At 42.8% G+C, this 13,205-nt stretch overlaps 1 protein-coding gene across 4 annotated transcripts in view; it reads right to left on the bottom strand.

The window, feature by feature from the left end:
* The window catches only part of LOC137377038 (uncharacterized), a 101,020-nt gene that overhangs the window by 4,778 nt on the left and 83,037 nt on the right, over positions 1-13,205 (bottom strand). For all 4 annotated transcript variants that reach the window (XM_068046214.1, XM_068046211.1, XM_068046213.1 and 1 more), the window contains one exon: positions 1,317-1,473. In XM_068046214.1, the coding sequence (XP_067902315.1) occupies positions 1,317-1,473 (157 nt within the window). The remainder of the gene's footprint in view (positions 1-1,316; positions 1,474-13,205) is intronic.

The raw sequence follows: 13,205 nt of genomic DNA, 5'->3' as shown, positions 1-13,205 counted from the left end.
ATCACAGATATGAAACGTTAACTCTGTTTTTCTTTCCGCAGATGCTGCCAGACCCGCTGAGTGTTTCCAGCGTCCCACAGTATTTTGCTTTTGTAATTATTTAATCTATGATTCTCCCACAAAGACTGAATGCGTTTAACCAGTAAGCAGCTAGGCCATATGGAGCAGCAAATCCTAGCTTTGATCCCCATCCAAAATGGTGATAGGTGTGTTACAGCTGGCCTTGGCACCCATGGGCTAGGGCTTCTGTTTCACATTGATATCCAGCAACCTCTACTGGAACTGCGATTGTGTATCAGGTATGTTGGTGACAGGATGAGGAACTTAAACCAATCACTATCACCAGGGAAAAGATACTGGGAAACTATTAGATCTAAAGGCTAGCTAGTCCCCAGGACCTGATGGCTTGCATCCGAGGATCTTAAAAGAAGTGGCTGCAGAGATAGTAGAAGTTATAATCTTCCAAAATTCCTTAGATTCTGGAAGGGTCTTAGCGGATTGGAAAATCGCAAATGTAACACCTTTATTCAAGAAAGGAGGGAGAAAGAAAACAGGAAACTATAGGTCAGTTAGCCCAACATCTGTCACAGGAAATTGCCAGAATCCATTATTAAGGAGGTTATAGTAGGATAATTAGAAAATCATAATGGGATCAGGCAGAGATAACATGGTTTTGTGAAAGAATAGGTTGGGCCTTTACCCATTGGCGTTTAGAAGAATGAGAGGTGATCTTACTGAAACATATAAGATCCTGAGGGGACTTGATAGAGTGGATACCAGGAGGATGTTTCCTCTTATGGGGAGACTAGAACGAGAGATCACAGTTTTAAAATAAGAGGTCTCCCTTTTAAGACGGAGGTGAGGACAATTTTTTTCTCTCAGAGGATTGTTAGTCTGCGGAATTCTCTTCCCCCGAAAACAGTGGAGGTTAGGTCATTGAATATATTCAAGGCTGAGTTAGAGAGATTTTTAATAGACAAGGGAGTCAAGGGTTATGGGGGCAGACAGGAAAGTGGAGTTGAGACCACAATCAGATCAGCCACGATCTTATTGAATAGCAGAGCAGGGCCGAATGGCCTACTCCTGTTCCTACGTATATAGGATATAGGTCAGCTATGTACATGGCAATGTTTACATGGCCGCATAGCCCACAGGCACTCACTGTCAAGTCTCGTATATGATCAATGGCCACTTCAGCAAGGTGAGTGCCCAAGAAACACTGCTCCAGCAAGATGTAGCAACATTCAAAAAAGAAGTGATCAAAGTTTGGCAAAGCAACACTGGAAATAATGAATCATAAACACTTTCATTCTCACCAAAGTTACTCTCCTTTTTGATGCGAATTGGTCCTGCGCTGACGTGCTGCATGTCCGACTGTTCCATTTGTGAACTGCTGACAGAGCCACACCTCAGCACACATGGTTTAGAACTATATGTATTGGTGCATAACTGGACATTGCAAGTAACAAATACCTAGAGCAGAAAAGAGACGGATTATAGTCAGTATGTTGGCCATACACAAGTGAGAACCTAATAGCAGGGATCACAGGTAGGGTAAATCTGTTTGGACAGTTTCTCAAAGTTTCATCACATGACCTGCCAATTCGAACCTCCTCACCCATCCAAACAGCCTTTCTTCCCCATCTTCAATATTTTTATAACGTATTCAAAGAAAATGTTAATAAAAAACATTGTTTTAATGCACCTATGATTTTTCTCTTGATTGCTTGCAGCCGTGTCCAGGAGGATAATGTTTAATTCCTGGAGACTCCAGGATACTCCTCGAGGGTTGGCATCCTAATCACAGGCCAGGAGTCATAGGTAGAGGGAGGAAACGGGAAGCACAACAGTACTGTCTTGAACTGTCACTAACACAGCACCTGAGAAGAATTGACAATATCTGTATGCATTCCATTTATTCCCCACCTCCCCAACTACTCCGAATCTTGCCCTTTGAACCTCAGCTCTAATGACTAAATTATTCACCCTTGCCGTGTTGTGGGTGAGTTACCTCTTTTAAGCACAACTGGTCTATAACTCACTCAGCAATATCACAAGTATTTGTCACAATAAACTTACAAAGATTAACCTGCTTACAGAGTCAAGTCAATTATTACAGTCTTTAGCCTTGAGTGGCTGAATTAAGAAGCTGTGGAGCTATTTTTCAGTCATCAAAGACAGATTATTTGGATCTTACTTCCACCTCAAAATAGTATTTCTAAAGGTTCTTTAGAAGCATGTAGGTATAGAAAATATGGTACAACTTCCTGTACACAAACAAGCTAAACAACCCTACTTCCTGTGTCACAATTTTCTATCATATTTTTAATGTCAACATTTTATAATAGCATATGAGTGGCTTTCAATTTCTTCTGTGGACACAGTTTGGAAGTTAGACCCAAAAATGGGCCTATTCCCACGCCCATTCTGCCAATGTCGAGATATGCTCAAATTTCCATTGAATCTCATTAGAATGTACAATGGACATAAAGCAGCATAATCAATTGTTGTATCACATGTAATTCTTTACACACAAAATTCTGCAATCTTTTAAGCTACATAATTGTTATGCACGCAGGTTACATGTGTCTCTGGGCAAAAATAGAGAAGTTCAAGGCCATTGTGCCATTTTTTATAATGGCTAAAAGCCTCTGTTCCTATGTTGTCATTGTGTAGTTCTCAGTCTTTAGCCATTAGGTGACACTGTGGCGGCAGGCTCTGCCCACAAGGGTGCATTTAACCTGTTAAAAATCTTACTAATGGCCAGGTGTGGAAGTGACTTCAGTTACTTGTTCACTTGTCAAATGGCAGTCCTGCACCTCTTCAACCATTATGGTGATCCTACTGCCAACTGGAAAAAAAAATTCTTGGTTCATTACCCTGTCTTTGGCTCTCTAGTACCCATTAAAAAAATACAGCTGTTATGGTGGCTCCCACTTCCCTTGTGACTCACTGCCACTTGAAAGGATACCTATCTCCAGGTTAACCCATCATCTGTTATGCTGGCATCACACATCCCACTGCAAAAAAAAAGCACCAAACTCTCCCTTCAGTCATTAGGGCAGCTCTCATGTCCTTCATGGCCTAGATTTTGTGCTAGCCTGACACTTCTCTTTTGGATAAGATGTTAAATCAAGACCCTGTCTGTCTCTTCAAGTTGTTATAAAGATGCTTCTATATTTTTTGTGAAGTTTTTTTTGAGGAATCATATTTAAATTGTGGAAATGGATTTATTGGAAGGTTGAAGATTTCATAAATGCTGGACTTTGCTTTGTTGTTGACAGATCACTGATTGAGATGTTGTTTGAAAACAACATGTGCTGGAAATCATGTGCTTTAAGCTCAGTAAACAACAGAACCTTGGTGACCTGGGGAAGATGTTTATGGAGAAGCCACATGTCAAGGTTTATGGAGGTCAAGAGGTTGACTTTCTGTTTGGGGTTCGAATTATTTTCAGTTCAGTTGGGGTGTGAACTGTTTTGAGGATAGTTGGTGTTTTGCCTGCCAAGGAAAAAGAAACCACCCAGCTCATCTCTTTCTCTACTTCTTTGAAGAAACACTGCAAAGATCCAGTGTGGGAAAGCTAAAATCCCTGGTGCTGCATCTCTCTGAGAAGCTGGAAAACCTGCCAGATTAATTCTCAACGCCACCTGGAAAGAACTGCTTTAGAACAAATCCCAGTGACCCGTCTCCATCTATCCAGACACCAGACCAAAAGGGACAAACGACTTCCTTTCAAAACTTCTCTTTTTTCTTCAAGAATTAGCAAGTATTTGGCCAAAGTAGTCTTTTTTGTCTTTTTGTGTAACAGGCCTTTGCAGAGAGAATTTCTGTATTTTTTCAGAGTGTGTGTGTGTGTGTGTGCATTTAAAAAGGGAACTTTCATATTTCAATCTGTGTGTTAATGCTTTGCTTCATAACTGGATAAGTCTTGTTTGATAATAAACTGATGATTTTGTTGTTTATTAAAGAAACTTGGTTTGTGTATTTTATTCTGGGATGACCGAATCGGTAACTGGATAAACATTTTTAAAACATATGTTGTGACCTGCGGAGAATTGGAATAGAAAAGACAGTGCACTCCTCCCATCTCGGTTGTAACAAAGTGGACATAAAAAAATGCACTACACTATTTGAAGAAGAGGGGAGTTCTTCTGGTGACATGACCAACACTTACCCCTCAACCAACACCAAAACAGATTAATTGGTTATTTATTCCATTGCAGTTTGTGGCACCTTACTCTGCACAAATTGGGTGTCATGTTCTCCTACCTAACAACAGTAACTACACTTCGAAAGTAATGAATTGACTGTGAAATGTATTGGAATGTCCTGAGGGTGTGAAAACTGCTTTATAAATGTAATTTGTTAGTTGATATTGCTGGCACTGTACACAGGGAGAAAGCAGAGAGCAGGAATTGCTGTAATGGCTGAAGGGAGGGTAAGCGGGGAAGAAAATTAACATGAAAAAAGCAGTAAACAGAGAATGGTGAGGAAGAACAAACAAATGGAAAAAAGGAGTGAGCAAAAATGTAAATAATTTTTATTTTCATTTCAAATTGTCTTTAGGTATTTATTTTTATGCTGTAATGTTAATATTACAGGAACAATACAAGTTATTTTTAAATGGTTTGGCCTGTATGATCTAAAAGTTAACTAGCTAAAAAGCTCAAAATCCAGAATTTAGCCTTCAAAGAATAGTGCAGGAAAGATAATTGTACAATTGCCTTAACTTTGAATTCAGTGTAAAACTCCCCTTCTTTCCCCTGCCCCTTGTAACTTTTCTCTTAAGGCATTGGATTCCTAGTTGGTGTTGCCAGCCTTTCCTTGTGGATGCTTCTGTCAAATGCTAGCCATCTCATGACAAGAGAGAATTTACCTCTCCTACCAGAGTGCTAGTTGAGATCAGCTAAGGCAACGCAGCCTAAAGCCTAGCTCGGTATAAAATTATAACCCGACCCGGGCCCGACCTGACAACAGCCAACCCGAACTCGACCCGAACCCAAGTCCTTTAATTTTTTTAAATGCCCAACCCGACCCAACCCGAAACCGACACGTATTCGAGTTTGGTCAGGTAGCCGGGCTTTAATCAGAGTTGAGAAGAGTCGGGGGGAAAAGAGGGGAAAGAAACAGCTACAAATTCCAACATAAAGCATCCGAGCGAAATTAACCCAACCCCTTACACTCTGAAATCTATCAAGTCCGGGAGCAGCTGACAAGCCCAGGGAAGATACCAGTAACTGCACTAAATACAGAAACGTCAACTGAGCTCTTGCTTTAATCCATACTAGGCCCAAGGATTTAAAATTATCTGGAAATAAGGAGATTAAACTTCCCAACCTGAGTTCTCCGATGAGATTTTATTTTGTTAATGACATCGGAACTTCATACAGTTCAGAAGCTTGTTTGTTACATTACATAATTTCCTGGTGGATACTTGTTTTCCCGCGAGTGCTCAGGGTCACGGCACCTTTGCCTGTTTGAAATCAGTGTTTGTTGTTTTTTTTAAACTTTATGATGTTAATTGAACACAGGTACATCAACAACTGGCACCTCTATTCGATCACTGAGGGATGCTTGCCACTAGGCCCTTTTTAAAAGGAGTCATTACTCTCACTGATTCTTTTCACGGATTTAATGAAACATTTTATTAAATCGCCAGTTCTGATGAGATTGTCAGGAGGCTGAATTGGAGGAATCACTGAACTCATGAGAGAACTGAATTAAGTCAGATAGTTGAAGTGAAAACAATCACCAGTAATGGCTGTACTAATGTTAATCCAGCTTCTTCATCTTGTCAGGCTCAGTAACTCCTCCAAGTCACTCTTCCCAATGATAGTTTCAGCACAAGACAGCTAATAGACTGAAAAAAGGATCATGCTCTTTTTTGCTGTTTATTTTTCCTGAGGGGGTCATGATAAGCCTCAGTACTGACAGACCAAGTTATAATATCTTTTTAAGTCTTAAAATCTGTGTAGTACTTAAAAATCTTGTATAAGATACACACTTCCTGTCCACAAACCTCAAGTCATATTGTCTGTAATTTTTGGTCGTAGTTTTGTGTCAATATTTCTAATCATAAATTGCACTGTCACTATGACTCTATGACTCCATGACTCTATTTTCCTATTCAAATTCATTGTCAGCTATCATAATGTTGTTGCACTTCCTGGACACTAGATGGCTTTGTGAAGTGATTTCTGAAATTTTCCAACTGCAACAACTTATATTTATATAGCACCTTTAATGTAGGAAAGCATCACAAGGAGCTTCGCAGGTGCGTTATCAGACAAAGTTTGTGACCAAACTAGGTAAGGAGATATTAGAGTAGATGACCAACAGCCTTGGTCAAAAAAGTAGGTTGTAAACAGCATCTTAAAGGAGGGCAGAGAAGCAAAGAGAATTCAAGAATTTAGGGCGTTGGCAGCTGAAGGCTCAGCTGCCTATGGTAGAGCGATTAAAATCAGAGATGCTTAAGAGATCAGAATGGGAGGAGCATAACTCAGAGTCGTGGGGTGAAGGAGATTACAGAGATAGGGTGGGGTGAGGTAATTGAAGAATTTGAAAACAAGAATGAGAATTTTAAAATTAAGGTGTTGCTTAATCAGGAGCCAATGTAGGTCAGCAAGCAAAAGGGTGATAGTTGAACTGGACTTGGTGTGAGTAAGCTCAAGGGAGGCAGAATTTTGGATGACCTTAAGTTTACATAGGGTAGAACGTGGGAGGCTGGCCAGGAGAGCATTGGAACAGTCAAATCTAGAAGTAACAAAGGTATGGATGAGGGTTTCAGCAGCAGATAAATTGAGGCAGAAGCAAAGTGGGGGATATTACGGAGGTGAACATATCCAGTCTTAGTGATGGTGCGGATATGTGGTCAGAAGCTCATCTTGACACCAAGGTTATGAACAGTATGGTTCAGCCTCAGACAGCCTGCCAAGCCTTTTCATAGAATGATACAGTAGAGAAAGAGGCCATTTGGCCCATCGTTCCTGTGCTGGCCTTTGGTAGAGCTATCCAATTACTCCCACTCCCCTGCTCTTTCCCCATAGCTCTGAATTTTTTTTTCTTCAAGTATTTCTCCAATTGTGTTTTCAATATTACCACTGAACCTGCTTCCACCACCCTTTCTGGCAGAGTATTCCAGATCACAACAATTCACTGTATAAAACAAAATGTTTCCTCATGTCACTTCTGGTTCTTTTGTCAAACACCTGAAATGGGCAGGCTGTCTTATGAGGAAATATCGGACAGGCTAGGCTTGTATCCGCTGGAATTTAGACGAGTAAGAGGTGACCTGATTGAAACATATAAGATCCTGAGGGGTCTTGACAGGGTGGATGTGGAAAGGATGTTTCCCCTTGTGGGAGAGTCTAGAACTAGGGGTCACTGTTTCAAAATAAGGGGCTGCCCATTTAAGACAGATGAGGAGAAATCTTTTCTCGCAGAGTGTCATGAGTCTTTGGAATTCTCTTCTTCAAAAGGCGGTGGAAGCAGAGTCTTTGAATATTTTTAAGGCAGAGGTAGACCGGTTCTTGATAAGCAAGGGGGTGGAAGGTTATTGGGGGTAGGTGGAAATGTGGAGTAATCAGTTCAGCCATGAACCTATTGAATGGCGGAGCAGGCTCGAAGGGCCGAGTGGCCAACTCCTGCTCCTAATTTGTATGTTTGCATGTACCTTAAATCTCTGCCCTCTGGTTACTGACCCTTCTACCACTGGAAACAGTTTCTCTTTATTTACTCAGTCAAAACTATTCATGATTTTAAAGAGCTCTATCAAATCTCTTCTTAACCTTCTCTGCTCTAAGGAGAATAACCCCAGCTTCTCCATTCTCTCCACGTAACTTAAGTTCTTCATCCCCAGTACCATTCGAGTAAATGTCTTCTGCACGCTTTCCAAGGTCTTGACATCCTTTTTAAAGCATGGTGCCCAGAATTGAACACAATACTCCGGCTGAGGCCTAACCAGTTTTTATAAAAGTTTTGCCTAACTTCCTTGTTTTTGTACTCTATTCTTCTCTTATTAAAGCCAAGGATCTCATTTGATTTTTTAAGTCTTCTCAACATGTCTTGCCACCTTCGAAGAATTGTGTATCTATACCCTAGGTCCCTCTCCTCCTAAACCCCCTTTTAAAATTGTACCAATTGGTTCTTTCATTCAATCAGATAATGACTGATCTGAAGCACAATTCTTGATACCCTTGCCTAACAAAAAAATTTCAATTGACTCAGGATCCACAACTTTTGGGGAAGAGAGATATTCACTGCCCCTTGTGTGAAGAAGTGCTTCCTGATTTCACTATTGAATGGTCTACAAGAACAATTAGTTTTGCTGTATCTGCCCTAATGACATCCTCATATAAACCTATTTAGCAGGGATCACTTGATAATAATTAGGGGCAGGGATCTTGACGAATTTTCTTCCACCTTTTAAAACCATTGGCTGAAGCCAATTGTTGTTCTCCTTCACCTTTTTTTAATTGGAAGAAGAAGTTGCAAGGCCAAGGCTTCATAGTATTGGACAGCACAGGCAACAGACAAGGTCAGGTAAATCAGGAAACAATATTAAGTGCTGCCAAATCTGGGTTTTAAAAGCTTGCAGACTGTTGAAGGAAGGCAATTCTATGGGAAGTGGGATGTTCTACAGTCTTGAGACCATGGGAAACAATGGTCGGAATTTAATGTGGAGGGCGGTGACCCTGCCCACCAGCTGGAAAGCTGGGGACGAGCCCACCTTCTCTGGGCCTGGAAGCCATGCTGCTATTTTGCGTGACTCAAGCCCTTAATTGGCTGCAGTCAGGGCTTCCATTCCTCTGAGGCAGGAAGTCCCACCTCCAAGAGCTGCCAGCCAGTCAGAGGGCTGGCAGATCTTCAGTCCCAGCAGCACCACCAGGTGTGGTGGCCAATGCTGGGACTACACCCAGTGAGAGGAGCCATGATGGATGCCAGCCTTGGAAAAGGTAAGTGGGGTCAGGCCTTACTGGGGACAGTCGGCCAGGCTCTAGAGAGGCGTGGGGATTGAACAATAAGGTGAGGGGGGGCAGCGGGGTGTTTCAGTGGGGGCAGCCCATGGTGCTGGGGGGGGTCCTCTGTGGGCTACAGCATGCCCAATCAGGAAGGCCCACTCCCAGCCGGCAAGGAGACCTCCAGGTATTACTGGGCTGCCTCCTCAGGTGCTGAAGTGCCAAAATGCAGCTGGTAAAATACCAGTGGTGCCAGGAAGAGGCCATTAAGGGCCTCAATTGGTCTAAGGGTAGGAGGGCCACCCTGCCACATCCCCTGCTGGTGGTAAGATAGCAGTGGGGCACAGATAGGTGATGGACATGGCACCCCTGCCATCCTACATGATTTTAGGCCCCACCCCAGCCTGGAGTAAATTCTAGCCAATGAGTTAGAGTAGTAGATGATGTGATGAATCAACATAGCGGTTATAGAGAGGAGGGACAAGTTTTTATCGCATTTCGTTTTCGAGCCACTGAAAATATGACACACTGTGATTGGGGTGTTTCTGTAGAAGCATCCAATCGTATAATTAGTTTGGGTTCATATTTCTTGGGGGTGCCATTGGGCTTGCTGTCCCAGTTTCCTTTTGGAAAGTGCAGTATTGTCACCTCTGCTTACAGCTGTGAGTGAGCACAGAGTGTCTCTTGTGCAGCCTGACCTGCCTGGCATACTTTTGTTGGTTTCCTCTTCAGGAAAATTCCCAAAGCAAAATCTCTTAGTGATGAGTGCAAAAGTACAATTTATGCAGACTCAAGAGAACCAAGTGCCAACAGAAAAAGAACTTGAAAAAAACTCACCTTCGTATGTTCTTTCCAATGACCTTCCATATATTTACCGCTACCTAGCAACCTTCAACACTCGTTTCACAGAGACGTGATTTACATCTGATATTCTGCATGGCAGGAAATTGTATACAGGGTGGACATGTTCCCAAATTAATATTTAAATGAAATGTAACTTCTGCCTATTTTCTGCTACCAGTCGATGGCTTTATTCTGTACCAATGGGCAATTATATGATCTTATTAACCAGCAGGTGATAATTCAGACCACTGTGTCTTTGAAGAATTGAAAGAAAATAGATTATTCAATGTCACTTTGAAAGATATGGAAAAGGTCAAGATACAGTGATTCAGACACTGAACTTTGAGAAAACTAGATACTGTGAGCACTGGAGATTGGGAGGGCATAGAATTCAAATGATGTGGAATCATCAACAAAAGCATTAATAGGGTTGAACAATAAGTGGAGGAAGTCACTGATATGAAGAAGGAACAAAGCGGGAGAAAGGACAGAGCTTCAAGGAACCCATGACTTCCATAAGATTTCTATAAGATTCTGAGAGGGCTTGACAGGGAAGATGCTAAGAGGCTGTTTCCCATGGCTGGAGAGTATAGAACTAGAGGGAATAATCTCAGGATAAGGGGTCGGCCATTTAGGACTGAGAGGAGGGCAAAGTTTTTCACTCAGAAGCTTTTGAATTTTTGGAATTCTCTATCCCAGAGGGAACTATGATGTTGTTGCTATTACAGAGACTTGGTTGAGGGAAGGACAGGATTGGCAGCTAAATGTTCCAGGATTTAGAAGCTTCAGGCGGGATAGAGGGGGATGTAAAAGGGGTGGGGGAGTTGCATTACTTGTTAAGGAGAATATCACAGCTGTACTGCGGGAGGACACCTCGGAGGGGTCGTGCAGCGAGGCAATATGGGTGGAGCTCAGGAATAGGAAGGATGCAGTCACGATGGTGGGGGTTTTCTACAGGCCTCCCAACAGCCAGCGGGAGGTAGAGGAGCAGATATGTAAACAGATCTTGGAAAGATGTAAAGGTAACAACAGGGTTGTAGTGGTGGGTGATTTTAACTTCCCCTATATTGCCTGGGACTCACTTAGTGCTAGGGGCTTAGATGGGGCAGAATTTGTAAGGAGCATCCAGGAGGGCTTCTTGAAACAATATGTAGATAGTCCAACTAGGGATGGGGCCAGACTGGACCTGGTATTGGGGAATGAGCCCGGCCAAGTGGTCGAAGTTTCAGTAGGGGAGCATTTCGGGAACAGTGACCATAATTCCATAAGTTTTAAGGTACTTGTGGATAAGGATAAGAGTAGTCCTCGGGTGAAGGTGCTAAATTGGGGGAAGGCTAATTATAACAATATTAGGCAGGAACTGAAGAATTTAGATTGGGGGTGGCTGTTTGAGGGTAAATCAACATCTGACATGTGGGAGTCTTTCAAATGTCAGTTGATTAGAATCCAGAACCAGCATGTTCCTGTGAGGAAGAAGGATAAGTTTGGCAACTTTCGGGAACCTTGGATAACGCGGGATATTGTGAGCCTAGTCAAAAAGAAAAAGGAAGCATTCGTAAGGGCTGGAAGGCTAGGAACAGACAAATCCCTTGAGGAATATAAAGACAGTAGAAAGGAACTTAAGCAAGGAGTCAGGAGGGCTAAAAGGGGTCATGAAAAGGATTAAGGATAATCCCAAGGCTTGTTGTACATATATAAAGAGCAAGAGGGTAACCAGGGAAAGGGTTGTCCCGCTCAAGGACAGAGAAGGGAATCTATGTGTGGAGCCAGAGGAAATGGGCAAGGTACTAAATGAGTACTTTGCATCAGTATTCACCAAAGAGGAGGACTTGGTGGATGATGAGTTTAGGGAAGGGAGTGTAGATAGTCTCAGTCATCTCATTATCAAAAAGGAGGTGTTGGGTATCTTGCAAAGCATTAAGGTAGATAAGTCCCCAGGGCCTGATGGGATCTACCCCAGAATACTAAGGGAGGCAAGGGAAGAAATTGCTGGGGCCTTGACAGAAATCTTTGCATCCTCATTGGCTACAGGTGAGGTCCCAGAGGACTGGAGAATAGCCAATGTTGTTCCTTTGTTTAAGAAGGGTAGCAAGGATAATCCAGGAAATTATAGGCCGGTGAGCCTTACATCAGTGGTAGGGAAATTATTAGAGAGGATTCTTCGGGACAGGATTTACTCCCATTTGGAAACAAACAAACTTATTAGCGAGAGGCAGCATGGTTTTGTGAAGGGGAGGTCGTGTCTCACTAATTTGATTGAGTTTTTTGAGGAACTGACAAAGATGATTGATGAAGGAAGGGCAGTGGATGCTATCTATATGGACTTCAGTAAAGCCTTTGACAAGGTCCCACATGGCAGACTGGTACAAAAGGTGAAGTCACACGGGATCAGAGGTGAGCTGGCAAGATGGATACAGAACTGGCTCTGTCATAGAAGACAGAGGGTAGCAGTGGAAGGGTGCTTTTCTGAATGGAGGGCTGTGACTAGTGGTGTTCCACAGGGATCAGTGCTGGGGCCTTTGCTCTTTGTAGTATATATAAATGATTTGGAGGAAAATGTAGCTGGTCTGATTAGTAAGTTTGCGGACAACACAAAGGTTGGCGGAGTTGCGGATAGTGATGAGGATTGTCAGAGGATACAGCAGGATATAGATCGGTTGGAGACTTGGGCGGAGAAATGGCGGATGGAGTTTAATCCGGACAAATGTGAGGTAATGCATTTTGGAAGATATAATGCAGGTGGGAAGTATACAGCAAATGGCAGAACCCTTGGGAGTATTGACAGGCAGAGAGATCTGGGTGTACAGGTCCACAGGTCACTGAAAGTGGCAACGCAGGTGGATAAGGTAGTCAAGAAGGCATACGGCATGGTGGCCTTCATTAGTTGGGGCACAGAGTATAAAAATTGGCAAGTCATGCTGCAGCTGTACAGAACCTTAGTTAGGCCACACTTAGAATATTGCGTGCAATTCTGGTCGCCACACTACCAGAAGGACGTGGAGGCTTTGGAGAGGGTACAGAAGAGGTTTACCAGAATGCTGCCTGGTCTGGAGGGCATTAACTATGAGGAGAGGCCGGATAAACTCAGATTGTTTTCACTGGAACGACGGAGGTGGAAGGGTGACATGATAGAGATTTACAAAGTTATGAGCGGCATGGACAGAGTGGATAGTCAGAAGCTTTTTCCCAGGGTGGAAGAGTCAGTTACTAGGGGAGATAGGTTTAAGGTGTTAGGGGCAAAGTTTAGAGGGGATGTGCGAGGCAAGCTTTTTTACACAGAGGGTGGTGAGTGCGTGGAACTTGCTGTCGGGGGAGGTGGTGGAAGCAGGTACGATAATGACGTTTAAGAGGCATCTTGACAAATACATGAATAGGATGGGAATAGAGGGATACGGTCCCCGG

Source organism: Heterodontus francisci, chromosome 14, assembly GCF_036365525.1.
Source record: "Heterodontus francisci isolate sHetFra1 chromosome 14, sHetFra1.hap1, whole genome shotgun sequence".
Lineage (NCBI taxonomy): Eukaryota > Metazoa > Chordata > Chondrichthyes > Heterodontiformes > Heterodontidae > Heterodontus > Heterodontus francisci.
Note: the sequence above shows the minus strand (reverse complement) of the source record. Positions and strands in the feature narration are given on the sequence as shown.